This window comes from Neophocaena asiaeorientalis, unplaced genomic scaffold (genome assembly GCF_003031525.2).
Source record: "Neophocaena asiaeorientalis asiaeorientalis breed wild unplaced genomic scaffold, Neophocaena_asiaeorientalis_V1.1 scaffold169, whole genome shotgun sequence".
Classification (NCBI taxonomy): Eukaryota; Metazoa; Chordata; class Mammalia; order Artiodactyla; family Phocoenidae; genus Neophocaena; species Neophocaena asiaeorientalis.
The window spans coordinates 2,907,867-2,929,231 of NW_020172187.1; the positions used below are offsets into that span (position 1 = coordinate 2,907,867).

The 21,365-nt window shown below is 31.2% G+C and overlaps 1 protein-coding gene across 1 annotated transcript in view; it reads left to right on the plus strand.

The window, feature by feature from the left end:
* Positions 1-21,365, plus strand: part of EYS (EGF-like photoreceptor maintenance factor) — a 1,631,219-nt gene that overhangs the window by 137,890 nt on the left and 1,471,964 nt on the right. The window contains 2 exon segments of the mRNA XM_024761621.1: positions 1,219-1,382; positions 10,889-11,149. Coding sequence (XP_024617389.1) covers positions 1,219-1,382; positions 10,889-11,149 — 425 coding nt within the window.

A 21,365-nucleotide genomic window follows, 5' to 3' on the forward strand; every position in this document is an offset into this window, starting at 1 on the left:
AATAGTGTCATTAAATGCTAATATCTGGTGTTTTATATGTAAGAGCTTATTTAACTTTGTAAGCCAATTATAACAATTTTCCTTTAATTTAAGAAACTTTACAGCAAATATACTCTGCATGTAGGAATGATTAGACACTCAGTAAGGGATAAAGATTTTCTGAAGTACAAACACATACAGAAAGCATGTAAATTCAATTATAATACTTTAGTCATTGATTAAGTGTAAATAGCTTTTGAAAAACACCTCGTCTGTCCATGTCAAAGGCCTGTTCTCCTTCCTAGTGGAGTTAGAATTCTTAATTGACTTCAGCTCCAAATAGAAAAATGGAAAAACAGATTCTCATCTAATGCTTACCCAACAGAGACTAGATCTCTATAAATAATTAATTTGTCATTAAAGGATCACACTGCAAAACCAAATTCCTAATTGTGTTGCTACTGATAGGAAATAACTTAATGGACTTTAAAAAAAAAAATAAAGAAAACATGGAAATATTCAGAGGAATTTTTTTTTTTTAAGTTATCAAAGTTCTACTGTGTTTTGAACTCTCTTCTGAGAGCTAGGAAAGGATATGCTTGAGTTTAAGCATTCCATAAGATGTGCACTTCTCTGGTGACAAGGTTTGCCTAATTCTTTCAAGTAAATCTATTGGGCATATCTGTGTAAGATCTCTAAAAATAGTTAAAGTGGTAATTTTGTTAAGAATAGATATAATTATGACTTCCATGCAAATATAAAATAAAGTGTTAAAATTTTACTTAATTAATTTTTCATAAGGGATGCAGTAAAATGTTATAGTCAGTTCAAAGGCAGATCCAAATACCTCACTCAAGGAGAAAAAACTATTTAGTGGTAAAGGAAACAGGTTTTCCATGGATATGGTTCTCAATATAATGCTATTTCTACCATAACAGTTAACAGTTTAACAATGTCTATAAAAATTTGACTAAAATAAAAGCTTAAAAAATGTCTACAACTTTATAGTGGATATTGATCTATTTAACTTTTTACAATTTATGTATTACTGTTATAATTTGAGAATGAAATGAATTTGACTGTTGAGAACAATTTTAATATAAATTAAAAGTGAATATATTTTATCCTTGCTAAAAGAACACATGAATTTAATACATAGGGAAAATAAAAAATTCAAACAGAAATAATTGTAATATTTTAGTATATAATGGACAATTACAAAATTCTTATTTTTTATAGATATGTGCAAATGGATGTAGTTGGTTGATTAAAGAAGATGTTAAGGGATATTGGTGCCTATGTACTTCCACATGGTTTTGCAAAATGTATCTGGAAAACACAACTGACTATGAAGGAAGTAGGTGTCAACAAGCTATTTATGAAGAGGAAATTAATATATCCAGGTATTTTATTCATCATTTCAACAAAGAATATCACCTATTTATCAAAATATTATAATTATGCTGATAAGCCATAATTGAAATATTTAATAATATTTAATAGTATTTATTTTTGTTTAAAATTGTATTCATGCATCAAACATATGTAGTTATTATATGTTATGTAATGTGTATTATATATTATAAATAACAATAGAACAAAAATGAGGGTGATAAAGAATAGGCTTATATAGAAATAATTTTATCATATTAAAATTAAGTTTGTATCTGTGGGAAATTAAATCTGTGACAGATTCTGATATGTTAAGATGTATATGGTAATCTGCAGAGCAACTATTAAGAAAATAACTAAAACAGTACAGTAAAATAGCATTACAGGTATTAAAATTTTGCCCTCAAAAATATTTTCTTAATACAGAAGGAAGTGGTATCAGAAGAATAGAGGTTTATATAACTATATCAATAATAACATTACAATCAAGTGGATTAAAAATCCAATGAAAAGGAGAGATTTTTCAGGCAAGATAATTTCTAGATATATACAAGTGTATACTGTCTATAAGAGACATACTCTACATTTAAATGTACAAACAGATTGAAAGTAAAATGTTGAGAAAAGATATATTGTTCAAACAACAACCATAGAAAGTTGGAATTTCTATATTAATATCAAAACAATAGACTCTAAAGAAAAGATGTTCACTAGAGAAAAGGAACAACATTTTATAATGATAAAAGAGTCAATCCATCAGAATATGTAGCAATTATAAACATATGCACCTAACAGAGACCCAAAATGCATGAAATAAAAACTGACTGAATTGAAGGGAGAAATAGCCAATTCAACAAGAATAGCTGAAGACTCCATTTCTGCACTTTCAGTGGTGGACACAACACTTGGCAGGAGAACATCAAGTCTACAGAACATTGGAATGACATTATAAATCAATTAGAATGAATAGATAAACACTCCAGTCAACAACAGCAGAATAACATTATGCTCAAATGCACATGGAACATTTTCCAAGATAGATTATTTACTAATACAAGCTGCAATATATTATAAAATATTGAAATTTTTAAAAAGTATGTTTTCTGACCACCCTGAAATGAGATTAGAAATCAAAAACAATTTGATAAATTCACAAAAATGTGGACATTAACACAATTCATATAAGTCAATTAATCAAAAATAAATCAAAATAGAAGAAAATCAATTGAGATTAATTAAAATGAAGACACAACATGTCAAAACCCATGTGATGTAGGTGATGCAGTGCTTAGAATATAAATTATAGCTGTAAAAATCAAGGACAATCTCAATCAATATCCTAAACTTCTAATTTAACATGATGGAAAATGTAGAAAGGAAGGAAATTATAAACTGTAGAGTGAAATGAATTAAATAGAATATAGATAAAGAAGAGAGAATATCAACAAAACCAACGTCTACCCTTTCAAACGATTAACAAAATGAATAATCCTTACCTATACTAAGACAGACAGAATAATCAAATTACTAAAATTAGGAATGATAAAGAGAGTATTATTTCTGAAATTACAGAAAGGAAAAGGATTTTAAGGAAACATAATGAACAGTTGTTTATCCAAAAATCTAGGTAACTATGAAGAAATGGAGACATTCCTAGAAAAACATAAACTACTGAAACTCACTCCAGAAGAAACAGAAAATCTAAATAGATTTTTTTAAGTGAAAAGTTTGAATTATTAATTCAATGAACAAACAAAAGATTCACACTAAAAACTATCCAGGACTAAATAGCTTCACTGGGGAATACTTGAAACATGTAAAGCAGATAAAATAGAAATTATTAACTCTCCTAAAAATAAACGAGGGAACATTTCTCAACTCATTCTATGAGGCCAGTGTTACATTGATAGCAAAATCAAAGACATCACAAGAAAGTAAAACTACAGACCAATATGTCTAATTAATCTGAACACAAAAACTCTCAACACAATTGTATGCAGCAGATCCAGTAACATATAACAAAGATTATACACCATGACCACGTGAGATTCATCACAGAAGTGCAAAGTTGGTTTAATTTTCTAAAATCAATTAATGTAATATGTCATGTCAATTTAATAAAGGTGAAAAAGAAGACATATGATAATTTCAATAGATGCAGAGGAAAAAGGCATTTGACAGAATCCAACACCCTTTCATGATAAAAACAAAAAGAAAAATGAAGATACAATGGAACTTCTTCCTTCAAACTAATAAATTAAAAAAGAGAGAGACAAAACAAAACTAACTTATTTAATGACAAAATAATGGAAATGAAAATTAAAAACCAGATAATACTTTATACCCTCTATTATCAATAACACGATCAAAAAGAAAGATTAATAGAAAATACTGGTGTTGGTGAGGATTTGGAGAAATTGGAACCCTCATATGCTGCTGTTGGTATATAAAATGGTACATGCAGGTACTTTGAAAAGGGGAGTTATAGATTTCCATAAAACCCAGCAATTTCTAGTAGATACTCAAAAAAATGAAAATATGTTTTCTATACAAAAACTTCTACATTAAAGTTTGTAAAGTTTTATTCTTTCATAATAGTCAAAAATTTGAAACAACCCAAATGTTTATCAAGTGATGATAAATGGAAAACAAAATGCATTACATTCATGAAGTGGAATATTACCAAGCAATAAAAAGTAATGAATTCCTAATACATGCCACAATATGAACGAACCTTGAAACCATTGTGCTGTGGTAAAGAAGTCAGTCACAAATGACACAAGTACAGATCAATAAATATTTGTTTTAAAAAACAATTATTTTTCAGGATCTTTTTTTATAAAATAATATCCTTTATTCTGTAATATAAATGCATTTTTTCTGACTGTGTTTCACTCTGTTTACGGTAAAAGAAGTTTACCATAATTTAATGAGAATACACAGGGTTCTTTAGTAGAGGGTAATGGGGAAATGGCTTACTATTAGATCATAGATAAAACTGAATTGCAACCTTATACTTTATTTGGGATCAGATTCTGAATGTGTTCAGAGACCTAAAGTTAAAAGGAAAAACAAAAATATGATGTAACTGAAAGAAATGTAGAAAAATATCTCCATGATTTTGAAATGGAGAACTTTTAAAACTACACTATTGATACAATGAAGTGTCACCTCACACTGGTCAGAATGGTCATCATCAAAAAATCTGCAAACAATAAATGCTGGAGAGTGTGTGGAGGAAAGGAAACCCTCCTACACTGTTGGTGGGAATGTAAATTGGTACAGTCACTATGGAGAACAGTATGGAAGTTCCTTAAAAAACAAAAATAAAACTACCATATGACCCAGCAATCTTACTCCTAGGCATATATCCAGAAAAAAACATAATTCAAAAAGATACATGCACCCCAGTGTTCATTTCAGCACTATTTACAATAACCAGGACATGAAAGCAACCTAAATGTCCATTAAAAGAGGAATGGATAAAGAAGATGTGGAACATATATACAGTGAAATATTACTCAGCCATTAAAAAGAACAAAATAATGTCATTTGCAGCAACGTGGATGGACTTAGAGTTTGTCATACTGAGTGAAGTAAATCAGACACAGAAAGACAAATGTCATATGTTATCACTTATATGTGGAATCTAAAAAAAGGGCACAAATGAACTTATTTACAAAACAGAAGTAGAGTCATGGATGTAGAAAACAAACTTATGGTTATGAGGGGATGGTAGGGGAGGGATAAATTGGGAGGTTGGAATTGACATATACACACTGTTACATATAAATAGATAACTAATAAGAACCTGCTGTATTGCACAGAGAACTTACTCAATACTCTGCAATGGCCTATATGGGAAAATAATCTAAAAAAAAAAAAAGGAGTGGATATATGTATATGTACAACTGACTCACTTTGCTGTACACCTGAAACTAACACAATATTATAAATCAACTCTACACCAATAAAAAATTTTAAAAATAAAATAACTAAAACTAAACTCACAAGGTACAACTTATAAAGCCAAACAATTATAGTATTGCAATAGAAATTAAGGATTTCTTTCAAACGAATGACACTAGCAAAACAACAAAATAACAACAATAATGTTAACAGGTGGTTGATCATTCATGCAAAAATATTTTTCTACTGATATATACTTCATAATAGTACAACTTAAAGTGTATAATATAAATGAAGTATTTAACACAGGTTTGAGCCTGACCACATTTTTGCCCTAAAATGTTCAAAAATATTATCTGGGAATTTGGAAAAATTTAATGGAGACAAAAAAAAAAAAAAATCCCACCAAAGTTTTGTCCCTCAGGACTTCCAGATAGTTTTTGCTAAGTATGGGATCATAATTTCAGAAAACCAGGAAAGACTCTGAAGTGTTCATGGCTCCAACGCATGTATGAAGCTTCAAGCTTACGCACAAGTCACCAATCCCTACTTATTACCAGACATATAATAAAATGAAATCAATTCATTCATACACTCATCAAACATTTATTGAGCACTCCTTAATTAGAAAACATTGTGCAAAATGTTGTGGAAATGAGATCAAATAATGCACCATCCATAGGTAAATTAATATTCTCCTCAGAACACATCTCATGGTCATTTCATTTCATTTAGAAAGCAAATATCTTTTTAAACTACTAAAATAACTATTATTTTCACTTTCTAAAGACACAAGTAGTTTGTTTTATAGCACTGAATTTTATGACTTTCTTTCTGGAAACTTAAATTAAACCTGTTTCCCTACAATCTATTTTAGGAGTTTCACATTGTCCATGTAATACTAAGTATAACCAAAAACACTATTTTTCAGTCATAAGCAAGAGTCCTATTTCAAAGTGTAAAATCTAAAAGTCCGTGATAAAAGCAGATATAGCTTCAAGACCTATGTCTGTAGAGTCAGGAGGCTTGTATAAATATATGCTTATGTGAATTTGCCAGAGAAATATATTTTATTTGTGGTTTAAAAAAATATTTCTGAACCAAGAAGTCTTATGATTATTAATTTCTAAGACTATTGTAATTTCTACCGTGATATCAGTACCTTTTTATTAAGATATGAATTTCTTGTTCTCTGTTTATTTTTAATTTTTGGTTTAACATGCAAACTTTGCTGCCTCCCAGGCAAAAGTTTTTTGTGTTACATTTTACTTTTGGAAAAAGAAAAATAAACTGGACTATATATAAAAGTGGCTTATTGTTTGTGTGTATGTATGTATGCACGTATTTTTGGTTTTTATTAGTCTTGGTAGCACTAAACCAGGGGTTCCCTGGCAGGAACTGAACTGCACAGCAGGAGGTGAGTGGCAGGAGAGTGGGCAGAGCTTCATCTGCCACTCCCCATCGCTCTCCATTGCTCATTTTACTGCCTGAGCCATTGCTCGTGTTACTGCCTGTACCATTGCTCACATTACCGCCTGAAGCATCCCCACCACCACCTCCCCGTCCGCTGCAGTAAACCACGTTTTCTCTAGTGGCTGGATCCTTTTGACTATTGCATTTACATGCACTGATATATTTTTTACTCTTTATTGTCCACTGGAAAATATCACCTTGTTTCCTTAAGCTTTATAGTAAAATGATATAGAGGTCATTACTTAATTCATTTAAGCAATTCCAAAATAGATATTATTATACTGTCCATATGGATGTCAAAATTAATTACAATAAACTTAATTAAAGGAAGCATTTTTGTATAATTAAGTTTCAACTATAGTGTGGGTTGAAACTTAGCTAATGGATACACAATTCTCTCTCAGGTACCTTTTTTTTCTTTCTCTTTTGGGAGCAAACCAATATGGTGTTAAGCATATACAGTCAAAATTTAACTATATTATAGCTTCAGGCTCTATGACTTTTCATGCTTTTTTCATATGTCAAATAATAAAAATGTTTTTATGCATGTTAGATGATTCTATGCTACCCGGGCCATATTTTTATTTTAGTCCATAATATCTAGATAGCTTTTTAAATGTCTAACCTTTTTTGCATTGCTTTTCAAATTGTCTTCTAAGACTATGAACTTTTTGAAGCTATTTATTCAGAACTTTTAAGATGACCTTTCTCTTGAGCCTCACCCAATTTTAAGATACGTTTTATGATTACATAGTAAAACAATATTAATGGAGCATCTGCTGTATATAAGACCTATGGACCATAATCTTAGGACTCAGAGTAATACATAAAGTAATATATTTAATGTCTTCTATTTCTAGATTATTTTTCTATTAAAAACCTAAATGGTGAATAAAACTATTAAATGACAATATTTAATACTGAGACCATACTTTCAACATACATACTTTCAACTAATGTGTTCCTTTGTCCTTTCAAAGTGAATGAGCATTATTAATAATTAATCTATAAAATGTGATTAAACCAGGCATGATATAGACAGACTTATATGCCATGTGACAGTTTAGAGTTTACCTAGAATTTTTTTTTTTTTTTTTAACAGAGTCATAGTGGGTGGCAAGTGAGAGGTCATTGAAGGGGAGTAATTGTGTTCTATAACTTTATTTCAGGTAAACATAAGCACATTTGACATAGCTGGTGACAGAGTAACCTGCCCAGTAATTAATATACTTCATCCTCCTCTATGAAGTAGATCTAGTACTGATGATTTTACAGATAAGAAAATTATTTATAAATAAAAATTTTTATAAAGTTATATATATATTATTTATATATTTATTATAATTATATATAAAAGAGAAAATCATTTATAAAATAAGTTAGAGAAGAAAAATTAGAGCCAAGCCTGGTGCATTGAATATATCAAACCATTCACTATACTGCCTGCCATTAACAATCTCAGTGATCCTTGGCAAACTGCATCAAATGGCCAAATTTTTTACAATGACAAGAAGAAAGGTTTGAACTAACTGAATTTTGACACTCTTGCTGGCTCCAAACACCTACCATCATATACTTTTATGAGTGTAATGACTTAGGTTCAGTAGGTTAATTTTCATTAATAATAACAGAGTGATTTGACATTGCTCTTCTCAACTCATTATCATGTTTATATGATTATTTTAAGTGTCCTTTGAATAGTTGGCAAGGGATATTTGAAAATCAAAACAAATTAGACCAAAAATTTTCAGTATTTTTTAGGTATCTTTCTCGCCTTATGCTTTCTTTTTCTTATGACTTATATGTATGTATATGCAATATCCAAAGGAATAAATGTGGTATATTATATAAGTTATAATCATTAAAATGGTATCTTATAATCCACATTACCTAAGGTGATACCTAGCATATAAAGAAGACCCAAGAATATTTGTTCAATACACTTAATAAATAACTGAAGTACTCAAAAGATGTGTGTATATGAAATGAAGAAAATACAAGTTAAAAACCAGTATCTCTCTAACTTCAGAAAAACATTCCTCCTTTGTTGATAGCTAATCTGGCTCTCACCATTAAACCTATAGATATTTTCAATAATTTACAAGAAACACAGACTATATTTCACAATTATCTTGAAATAGAGAAAACCACATTAAAAACTACTAGAAAATATTGGCTAAATTGAAATTACCATAGGAATTAATATTGTTTGCATGCTATTAAAGTCTCATCAGGATTTTCAACATCATTGAAATCTATACTTAAAAAATTTAAAATGACTCAATGAATTGCATTCATGTACTCAAGAAATATAGATATTTAAAAATTCCAATATAGCTCTTAAAGGCTCTGGACGCGCAGGCTCAGCAGCCATGGCTCACGGGTCCAGTCGCTCCGCGGCATGTGGGATCCCCCCAGACCGGGGCACGAACCCGCGTACCCTGCATCGGCAGGCGGACTCTCAACCACTGCGCCACCAGGGAAGCCCTTCATCTATATCTTTAAAGAATAATTGCACTCAGTGAAAAATTGAGTTTGAATAATCCATTATGTGTAATAGTAAACACACACACACACACACACACACATACACTATACAATAACTCTCCTCCTGCCTCATCATCCCATCATGTAAGATAGGTTAATTTCCTCTCTTAATAATTCCCAGAATATTTGTACTTAATCCAACCTCAGAGATATTGTAATAATCTACTTATCACCTTCCCCACCCCCTGCAAATTCTGAGTGTCTTTCCAACACCTCATTTATTTATTCAATCATTACACATTGAACAAGATTTCTTGGGTCCTTCTCTCTGTGCTAGGAACTGGCATATACTAGCATATATACTGGTGATAAGAATTCAGAGGGAATAAGACAGCCATTGTTCCTGCCTTCAGATAATTTACACTATAGGCAACTAAAAAACTGAGATACTCAAGCATTTGCAATAAAACTTATTAGAGTTATAAATATTAGGGTAAGCAGAGGGTGCCTTCCTTGAGATAAAGCCAGAAATTTGTTCACATCAGCATTACCTCATTTAGGTCAATGCCAATCACATAGACAATGCAAACATATACTTATGGAACAAATATAGGAGTGAATGAATGAATACTATCAATAGAACCTAGTATTAATTAAAATCCTATTAGTTTTAGGCATGAGATAAAATATTTCAAACTTGTTTTGTGCTGGATCAGCCTATCAATAGTGATGCCATTGTCCAGGAATGCCCGGGGCCCTCACCTGGCCTGCACTACCCGTGGCAGCCCTCACAGACATTTCCCCAACTGGAACCCATGTGGCCACCAGACTGGCCCTTGTTGTTCTTATCATGATTGTAAGATGCACCTCAGCAATAATCATCAGAGAACTTTGACAAACAAGTTTTATTACCATAGTTTGTGGAGGAGGGTAGATGGCACTCCTGGGCCACACAGCAAAGTCGCAGCTCAGGTAAAGAGACAGAGAAGACCTGGGGTTCTGCTTTTACTGGGGTCCAGGGTGGGGTGCCTAGTGGTTTCAGTGTTCATTCTATTAGTGAATTTAAAACATGAACGTGGGAATTAAAGAGCAGGAAGGGAAAAGCAGGGTCCCCACAAAAGTTTATTTATCAAGGTCAAACAGGGCTTTCTAAAACGGGAAAGTTCTTGGGGTTTGGGGCTTGGCTTGGCTTTTTATGTACTTGTGTAGCTGGCAGTGTGTTTATTTCAGATGAATGTCTTTGAAATGAATGCCTTGGTAATCAAAAGCGTAATGTCAGGCACTTATACTACTATCAAAACTTGTCATAATTTTCAGGCAATCACTCTAGAGAAATTTCCAGCACATTTTCGCAAAAATCCTGACAAACGCGCACCGTCATTTCACCTCAGCAGGTCACATAACAGTTAAGAGGCAGGACCTGTATTTGAGTCTAGATCTGTTTGTTGCCAAAGTTCTTTTCAAGCATCATTCTGCACAATAACCAAAATTAAATTTTGCCAAGAATGGACACTTCCTACAAGAATATTTTAAAAGTACACCACACAACCTTCTTTAATATGTTCTTATCCTGTGGATTTAAGTAAATATGTGATAAACATTTAAACATGTTAAATTATATGATTAATTCGGATTTTTTGCTTTTCAGATGCAGCTGTTTCCTTGGTCACATGTTTAGAGTCGGTATACTCAATGTTGATGACTGCCTAGGAAACCAGAGCACATCAGTGCAAGGCCTCTGCCTGACCCATTTGCACACCTGCAGTTGTAGCTCTCTGCAAAGATGTGAAAGACACATCTGTGAAATAGAAACTGAAGATTGTAAATCTGCACCCTGCAAAAATGGAGCAACAGGTACACATTTATATGGCTATTTCCTTGGCAAATGTTTCCCAGGATTTACAGGCAAGTAAGTATTTCTTGAAATCGAATTGTCTAGTGGATAAGGTGGTTAATACATTTATTTAACATATCTCAAATGTGTCTAATGATCAGCTGTAGCTTGCTTTCTCATTCGGCAAAGTAAAAATATCTTCCCTTGGAATAATAGGATTGCTTCTTTGGGCAATTACACGGCTGACTACACAGCTCTGGCTCATGCAAATAAGGATGCTAAGGCCAGGCTGCACCTCTAAGAATATAATTTATTTATCAAAGGTCTGAAGAGAAAATAGGCAACCATAACCTCCCAATAATAGTGCCTAAACAGCTTCAGTACACCCTTCAACATACTGTTTGGCTGCCTAAGCAAACTGAGTGCCAAATTTTTCCTAGTTTAAAAGCAAAATTTTGTTTCAGTATTTTTGAGGTTAGTTTAAATGCCCTCACATTAATAAGACTAAAAAATAAAAACATAAAATCACAACCATACTATATTCTTTGTAAAATCATAGAGGACAAATTTCACAGGGGCTACATAGTAAAAAGGCAGGTTTTGATACAAAAATATCAGAGATTAAGCATTAAAATTTATGCTATTTGAGATTTTATGCTTGGTCTTACATTGAAGTGCTGTTCATAATAATTTCAAAACTTATTTATTATAATTGCCTTATAAAAATCAGTATGGAGACAATACAGGAAGAAAACATAACTGTCACTTTTAAATCACACCTAACTTTAAATAAAATAATGAAAAAATTGTCATGCAGTATAATATCCCATTTTATTAAGCAGACCCAAATCTAGAAGCTATTTGGAGTTCCATCTTAAAATGAAAAAAATGTTTTCCCTATTCGATATTTAAAGTAATACACTGAAGTTTTTGGCGGAAATTTAAAAAGATAAGTTCTAATAACGGAAATGATGATATCATTGGAATAAACGTATGGCCATCCAGATTAGCTTTTTAAGGATGAAAATATATGTGAGTGCACAAATTCTGGTAAGCTTGCTAAAAAGTTTCTCCCATTACTTCACATTTCACATTTCAAACATGTTTTTAGTAAAAATAAGATAGCATAAAATGTGCTAGTGTTGTTGAAATAGTTGTATCTGACTTAGAAAAAATATATACATATATTCATCTGTTTTTATCACATAGGGTACCTTTGAGAATTCAGTGAAAATACAATGTTAATCAGCAATTATACATAAAATAGAATAAAGAATTAAACTTAACTCTTCTAATACCATTACTAAGAGAAAATGTAATTTGGTATTTTAATTATTTGTGTATATATGTATATATACATATGTATATGTATACACATTATCAATGAGCAATCTATTATTTTATATTTCAAGACTGAATATTACAGTTATCCATTATATGATCATTCAATATATATTATATACACATTCTTCATATAGTTAAACCACACATTATATAGTACTTACCATTGGTATATACTAAAAATAATTCATATGACTTACTTCCCAGCTGGGAATAAAAACATTCCATACCCATCTGATTGTTTTTCCAATCTGAAACACAAAGTTGTATCTGATTTTGATTTTGATTTCATGGAGTAATAAAAAATTTTGAGTATTTAAAATTTGAAATTATATTTGGAATACTTTTTACAGGCTTTTCATTATTATTATTTTTTTTCTTCTGGGAAATGTGTCTTTACTTAATCACAGTTCTTATAAAGACAGTTTCACTTATCTCTTTCCAGGGAGATAATAGTATTATCTGCGAATAAGGGTAGATATAAAAAATTTACTTAATTGATTTTATAGTACTGTTTGGTCAAATTTCTAGGATCAAGTACAATGCTAGTGGTAAAAGTGGTCATCTTCTTGTTCCTGAATTTCATGAGACTTTGTGTCTCCATGCCACATGGTGTTGGCTTGGTATTAAGTAGATAATAAATAAGGTGGAATCTTTCCATTTCCAATTTAAAACATTTTAAATAGAAATAAAGGGGGAAGTAATAATATGGCATAATAGCCATTTGATAGAGTAACATTTGCTTTTATTTACTTTTATAATTTTTAAATACTTTTGTATAGACATACAATAATGGACTTTTATGTGTGTTTATATTTATTTATTTTTAAAATATTTAGTTAAAAACTTTTGTCAGTTGCTTGTGCTTTACTTCTGAAGGACATTTCAAGATCATGATTACTCTTTTGCTCTGTGCTTCATCTCCCATGAACCAGTCATTTTTGTCCCATTATCACCATCACCCCCTAATAGTTTATGTGTGTTTCTAGAAAATTTGTTTTCAGTGTTACAGTTTTGTGCTTATTTTACACAAAGATGTGGACAACTCTTCTTACTCTGTACTCTGAAATATTTAAAATAAACTGGTTTGAAAGGATGAAAAAATTCCTTCGGGTTTACCAACCAACCAACAAAATAAATATTTCTGCTAATTACTCTTAGAAAGGTTAGTTATTCTCTAAACTTCTTACATTTTCCAGGGCTTTATTGAGTCAATTTACTAGTTTACATGACTTGAGATAATTATTAAAATCATTGGCATTTAAATAATAATTTTATCTGAATTAATGTTTATTTCTTAATTTTATTCTGATTTTTATATGTATGTGTGTTTTCTTTCTAATTAGAATAGAGTTTATACAATTATTTTTATTTTCAAGGAAGTTATTCATATATTTAACAATTGTCAAGTTTTTTCTGCTTTTTTAATTTAATACTATATACATTTAATTATAGAATTCCTTTCTCTAGCTTTACTAAACTTTCCAATGTCTTGCTCTTTTCTTTCTTTACTTTTTATTTCTTTGTTAACCTTTAGGTAATTTACAAATTATCAAATTTTCTTTGTTATTTGGTAATGCAAAATTGGAGGCTAGAGATTTTACTCGGGGTATTGTTTGCTTGTACTCTAGAAATTTGATATGCAATTTATTTGCAGTGTTTTCTAAGTAGACTGTTATTTAAGGTTTGATTTCCAATTTCATCCATCAGTGAATATGGCATTTTAAGTTATGCTTTCTGAGTTACTTGGCAATTTTGTTTATTGTTTGGTTATTAATTTCCAGTCACTGCATCATTAACACAGAACAGGGTCATCTATAATTGCTATTTGGTATATTTTTTCTTTTATTTGGAAGTATATAGAGAAGTTAAATCATCTTTTTACCATTTTCCCAACTGTATGGGGATTACAGGTAGCTACTGGGGGTCTGAAGGGAAAGGGGCTAAGAAAAATCCCTACAGTCAAGCAGAAACAGTGTTGTAGATTGTTAGTAGTCCATGTATTCAGGACAAAAGTAAGGAGTGTTGGATTCATATGACTTATCTGCTATCGTTGGCTTAGCATATCACAGTTCTTATAAGAATAATACTTGGACATTTAGACATAATGTATATTGCCTATAAATATTCTTTAAAATTTGTTTTTCTGTGATTTAGGTTTGGGATAAGACTAATCCTAGGAGTTTTTCAGAAAAGGATTTTTAGGTGCCATTTCAGATGTAACAAATCCAAATATTTGGAAGTAGTATTCAACAACAAAAATGTTTCAGTTTGTAATTCGGACTCCCGTGTGTCTTTGATGGAATGATTCTCGTATATTTCTTCATAGATGTAAACTTACACGTAAATATAAATGGGTTTACATACTTTGTCGTTCCATTTCCCCATATTAATTGATATTTACACACACCTTCACTACTCTTTACATGCTTACCTTATGGGTTATAAATTTTTAATTACCTTACCATACTTTAATAAAAATCAGTACTTGTACCACATTCCAGACCATACACAGACCTTAAATATTTGAACCACATCTAACCCTCTCTAGATATCTACATAATTTGTATATGTTGTTCTGCATATATTTAAAACTATTCAAGACATTATTACTATAATTTTATACACTCTATCTATACTTATCCAAATTGTGCCATTTTATTTATTTTATTACTTTCCTATATCTCCAAGCTTCCAACAGATTCCTTTTTACCAAACATATGATAATTATTATTTAGAATATCATTTTCAGCTTTTCTTCTGGGATGAATTCTCCATTTTCTATTTGTCTGAATGTATTTTTAGTTCACCTTTATATTTAAAAGATGTTTTATGGTAAGGGATAAGCAAATGAGTTAAATGAAAGAAGGAACTGTAACTACAAGTTAAATAACTTTACAGTAATGTATTTAAAGATGTATGTCTCTGTATGGCTATATTGCTATATTGTGCATATATATATATATATACACACACACAAACACATATATGTATATGTATGTATCTATCATCTGTAAGTCTATTTATCTATCTATCCTTCCTATGATATTGCTAACCCTATAATATCTTTGACTCCTGTTTATCAGCTTCTATATTCCTATTTTTTATTTTATAAAACATATCATGTCACAGAGAATTTAGAAAAAGGCTCAGACAGCTGAGATATCAAATGATTCACACAATATATGCCACAACTTGAACCATTCTCTCCAGGTCTCTACTTATAGAATTCCATCATATTTTAAGTTTGAGGCTTCTGTATACTGATTATGTTCTAAAAAGCAGAAAAAATGGGGATGGGGTCAAAATATTTAACAAATCCAAAACTTTAAATATTTTAAGATAATTATTCTCCCATAACAAGTTATTCTCATTTAGCAATTAATACATATTTAGTCCTATTAATAATAGGGGAATAATAGTTATGCTTACACTGATCCTTGGATTTTTGCTTCCTGAAGCCTGATCTAACCAAATAAGAGCAATAGAAACATATTTGAGAGGTAATAATAAAGAAAATGCTATGGAAAAAGACAGATATTCTTCACTCTGGAAGATTCCTATCTGTCCTTTGCAGATTTATATTGAAACTTCTTCCAAAAAAGACAAAAAAAAAGCATAATTAAACAGAAAATATGTGACTTTTAAAATGACAAAGGAATTGCAGCCTCAGTGAAAGTAGCCTGTGTTATTATGACTGGATGGCAGCTCTTTGGCTCCAGAATTTTCTTTCAAGTTCTGATTTCATTTTAAATTGTGATTTTCCCTAACTCATTAAAATGCAAAATCTATACAAAACAATGTTTTCATAGTTATAAAATAATTTACTAAATGTTGCATTTCAGGAAGAAAAAGGTTATGTTCAGGAATTTAATTAGTGACCTGGCAACACTAGATATTCAACATTGGCTCTAATTGTATGCATATCTGGGATTTCCTCCAAAAGAACTTGATTCTTAAAGGTCAAACATTTATATCAAAGTGTTTTAAAATAACCGTCTTGTAATAAGGAGGATGAACAGCTTTTCATCAGAAGCAATGCAAATTAACTTCCCAAGAGAAATGACCCAATATATTCATCTTACACATGAGATATTTGTATTGATATATACACCATTTATGTTGACTTCATTTGTATACCGTGGAGAATTTGAAAGAAAATGGCATAAAAATATAAACATGAACATCACCCACTCTGGGCCAAAGTAGCTGAAGAAAAATTGTTTTTGGTCCTGTTTCAATCAGAGAAAGTAATCTCTATATAGTACCTTACTTATTTTTCAATTTTTCCATTATATAGGTTGGCATTCTATTTCCCTTTTGTCTACTTGCTCACATTACTGTTATGAAATATTGAAGGGATCTTGAGCTTCCCAAGAGAAATCCAGCACATTAACAGGATGCGGTAATATTACTAGAATATAAGACTCTTTTAACTCTTCCAGGCTTTATTTAATTTCATTATCTTTCATTTTCCCAGTGAAGTTAAAAACCAGCAATAAACCAGTTAACAAAGCAGCAGCCATCCAAACAAATAAAAATAACACAAAACTACAGACCCTATTTAAGTATCAAAAAGCCCAAGATCACAAAGAATTTAAAACTGCTTCCCAATTTCAATATGAAACTACCCAACATAAATAGGTAACATGTTATTGATAATTTAGTTTGGTATTTTTCTTTTCTCTTCATTCAAAGCACTTTTAGTTCTTTGAAAGAAAGAATTATTAGTACTTGTTAGGTAAGATTATTTTTTTTGGTTTTCATTTCAATGAATCTTAAGTACATCGATGACATAGTTTTATCAATATTGAAGGAAATCCAAAAAAGAGAGTATATATGTACATGTATAGCTGATTCATTTCGCTGTTCAGTAGAAACTAACACAACATTGTAAAGCAACTATACTGCAATAAAAATTAATTTTAAAAATTTGAAAATATATGTATATTTCCATGGGTTTCTGAGTCCTAATTTTTAATTTAAAATAAATAGAAACTTTTTTTTTTTTAATTCAGTGAAGACTCTGTCTTGGGGGGTAGTCAATAATTTTGCCTGTGAGATTAGAAAACATATTATCTGAGCTGAGCCCCGAAGGATGAATGGGGTGAAACCGAGATTTAAAAGGCCCTGTGAAAGGCAAGGTACCCATAAATAAGAAACAACAAGTCACAGCAAGAAGTCTATAATTGGCAGAGATTGAGATAATCCACAGGTCCTCATTGTTAATATGAAAGTGTGATACATGACTAGAGTACAATAATTTCCATTATTTAGCAACTGAGCAAACACCAAATGAGAGTAAATGAGAACAGAGGTTGAGATAAACATGTATTTTTTTATACAGATTTAGGTATCAAAATGACATGTTGCAGTTAGAAAAATGATATTTCTGTGTTTATAATACTTTTATATTTTCTAACTTGATGTTTTCTGTGTTTATAATATCAACAGGCATAGTGAGGAAATGGTGAGGAAGAATATTTGAGGTGGCTCAGAATTTCGATTTCACTACCTGGTTGCTTTGCTATCCCAGGAAGCATTTGTTTTTATCCAGGCAGCCTCAGGATGGATAGAGGCCAAAGCAGCCAGTGATGACAATTTGGTCATCATCCAAAATATTGATAAATAATATGTAAGTTCCAGCCATATCTGGAGAGTTTTTGTTCCTGTTTATTTCTTTTTTTTTTCTGCATATCATTATACATTAAATGATGTAGTTCTCAAATTACATTATCTTTCCATCAGGTACCAAGTTACTTCTGCACTCATATCCAACTTGATTATCCAGTAATATTCTGAATATGTGTATTTAGGGAATTTCCTTTTATTTATTAATTTCCATATGGGTAGATACTGCATAATTTCTTTATATTTTTGTAGTTTTCTAATTTCTCTGAAAATTGTATTGTTAGTACATTATATAAACAAGCTTCCAAAGCTACTGAAGGAAAGTGCCTCTCCAAAATAATCATTTTTATGAATAGAAGATAACAGGGCTTTTCTTGCTGTCAGGACAGTTCTTAAGAGATTTCTAATCTGCACAAGCTTCAAAAATGCTGACTAAATCTAAGAAGTATTATAAAACAGCAGCCAGAAATTTAACAGAGGAAAAAATATTTTGTTTTTGTATTCCTTGGAAAATGATGTGACTTCTCTATATTCTGTTATTTGACTACAATTTAAAGGTAATCCTGAGCTGGTCTCATGAATAAGAAACTGATGTTTTTTAATTTAAATTCTATTTTAAAAAATGGACAACTATTCAGTAAAAATAACAATGAAATGATTGCAGATTTCAGATATTGCATATTTCAGAGATTCAGGCCAAAAATAATGTATTAGAAAATGACACAGTATATCCAATCTTCCAATTTGTCCTTTTGTTGTTTTAAATTTAATATCTATTTTATATTTATCAAATATAAAATAATATATATTTTATATTTATTTATATTTATATTTATAGACCTGAAGGTCTATAATAACTTTTCAAACAACCATTAGTTTTAGTGTTTTTATAGGAATGTTGAGTTTCAAAAATTATTTTGAAATACTTTTCTTTCGAGGGAGTACATTAATGTTAGTGAGATCTTTAAACAGAAAAATAAAGGTTGACATATCTTCTGTGTCACATCAGAAGATAAGGCATACAGAAGTTATTCCAATTTGCCCAGACCTAAGACACACCCAGAAAACATCAAATGCTGACAGTGAGTACACACATTTTAAAGAAAGAGAAAATAAAAGTTTAACCTGCTTTTCAAAATAATATTTCACTGCATTTTCATTTAATTAGGAATAGAACACCTCCAGTATGAATGCTACACAAAGAAAGGTGAATTATTAAAATATATTATAATAAACTACAGAATAATCCACATTTATTGCTTCATAAACAATCTGTCAATATTAGGCATTTTTTAAAATAAATTTATTTATTTTTGACTGCGTTGGGTCTTCATTGTTGCGCACAGGCTTTCTCTAGTTGTGGCGAGCGGGGACTACTCTTCATTGCAGTTACACAGGCTTCTCATTGTGGTGGCTTCTCTTGTTGCAGAGCTTAGGCTCAAGGCAGGCGGGCTTCAGTAGTTGTGGCTCACAGGCTGTAGAGCATAGGCTCAGTAGTTGTGGCGCACGGGCTTAGTTGCTCCATGGCATGTGGGATCTTCCCGGATCAGGACTCGAACCCATGTCCCCTGCATTAGCAGGTGGATTCTTAACCACTGCACCACCAGGGAAGCCCTGTTAGGCATTTTTAAATGTGCTCTAACAAAATAATGTATTATCTATTCATCATTCATCCATCCACCTACCAACCTATCTATTTATGCTTCCATAAATGTACTTGTTACTGAGTCCACACTTGTACTGCTCACTGCACACCAAGCCAATAAATTGAGAGATGCGTTGTTTGGGGCAAAGAATAGAGACTATTCAGAAAGCCAGCAGACTTAGAAGATGGTGGATTAGTGTCCCAAAATTAGAATTAGAATTCAATTAGAATTAGAATTAGAATCTTCCCCGAGTTAGAATTCAGACTTCTTTTATACTAAAAAGGGAGGGAGTGTGGCTGGTTGTTGCCAACTTCTTGGTGCCAGCCAGACCTCCCACCCACCAGGGGATGTGATAATCCTTTGTTCTTTCAGCTGTCCATGTAGGTCTGGTAATGATGCTCCTGTAAACCTCCAACCAGACAAACGTTATTCTCTGTTCTGAAATTTTTTATCTGTATATGAATTGAAAATGTTATACCGTTAAAAATCAATCCTGGCACAAAGGCCCAAAGCGGCCAAAAATAAGTAAGTAAAATAAATTTAAATAAATAAATAACTAAATATTTTTTTAATTAAAAAAAATCAATCCTGGGACACAGAGCCTTGAGAATGGGCTACTTTATATTTTAGGCTAAAGGCAACATTCTTTTACAAAGGTTCGGAGCCAGCATAACTAAGCAGAGGCAAGAGAGCACAAAGGTTAGAGCCAAAGGAATAGATCCAGTATGAAGTCAGGTTTGTTCTTCTCTTATATATTTATTTAGCTTGGCACAAGGTATCAAATAAAATAAGGTCACAGATTAATTATACATGTAAAATTATTGAGTAGTTATGGCTTTCTTATTCGTACACTGAATATGAATGATGAATGAAGTTATATTGGCATAATTAAAGCTAGCTATATTTGTAAGTCTAGGTATCTTCAAAGAAGCATAGACGGGCTCTTATCATATCATTGATGATGTTAATTATAAGAGACTCTAACTTTATCAATTTTAATAAAGTTATGAGCACACATGATAAAAATTTAGTTTTCAATATGTTATTCCCTATTGAAGTCTACTTAATAGACAGTTGCTGGCTTTTTAAACCAATTCCAAGAGAAGTATTGTATCTTCATTAATGTAAGAGAAAACAGAGCATATTACTGAAAATGAAATGGCAGAAGCCAGGATTTCCATAAGCTATTTTTAGCAGATTGAAAAACATGAAATTTGGCTCAATTTCTCTTTGAGAACATGCATTTTATCTGTCATTATCCTTCATGAAGTGTATGGCTGCATGAGGCACAGCCCACAATATGAACTTTGCCTGAGGCACAGACAGAACTCACATCCACATAGGAAACATGCTGTGTATTATTTGGGGGCAGAGAATATCAATGACTCCAGGTATGTCTCCATTCTTCTTGAAGTATCGGTGTACTAAATGGGCACAAAACATTGTATTATTCAGTCTATCAGGTAAAAACCTTCAGGTAAGTTCCAATAGTGGCCAAGGAAATGGCAAGAAGATAAAAAACAGAATTAACCTACTATTTTGTAGGCAACTATTAAGATTGTTTAGGATTTTTCTTATATTAATTCACATAAAGGTCAATATGAGGCCCATAAAATTTTGCAGCATAGAGGAAGAAAACTTCATAATATTGCAGTAGGAAAGTATACTTTTGT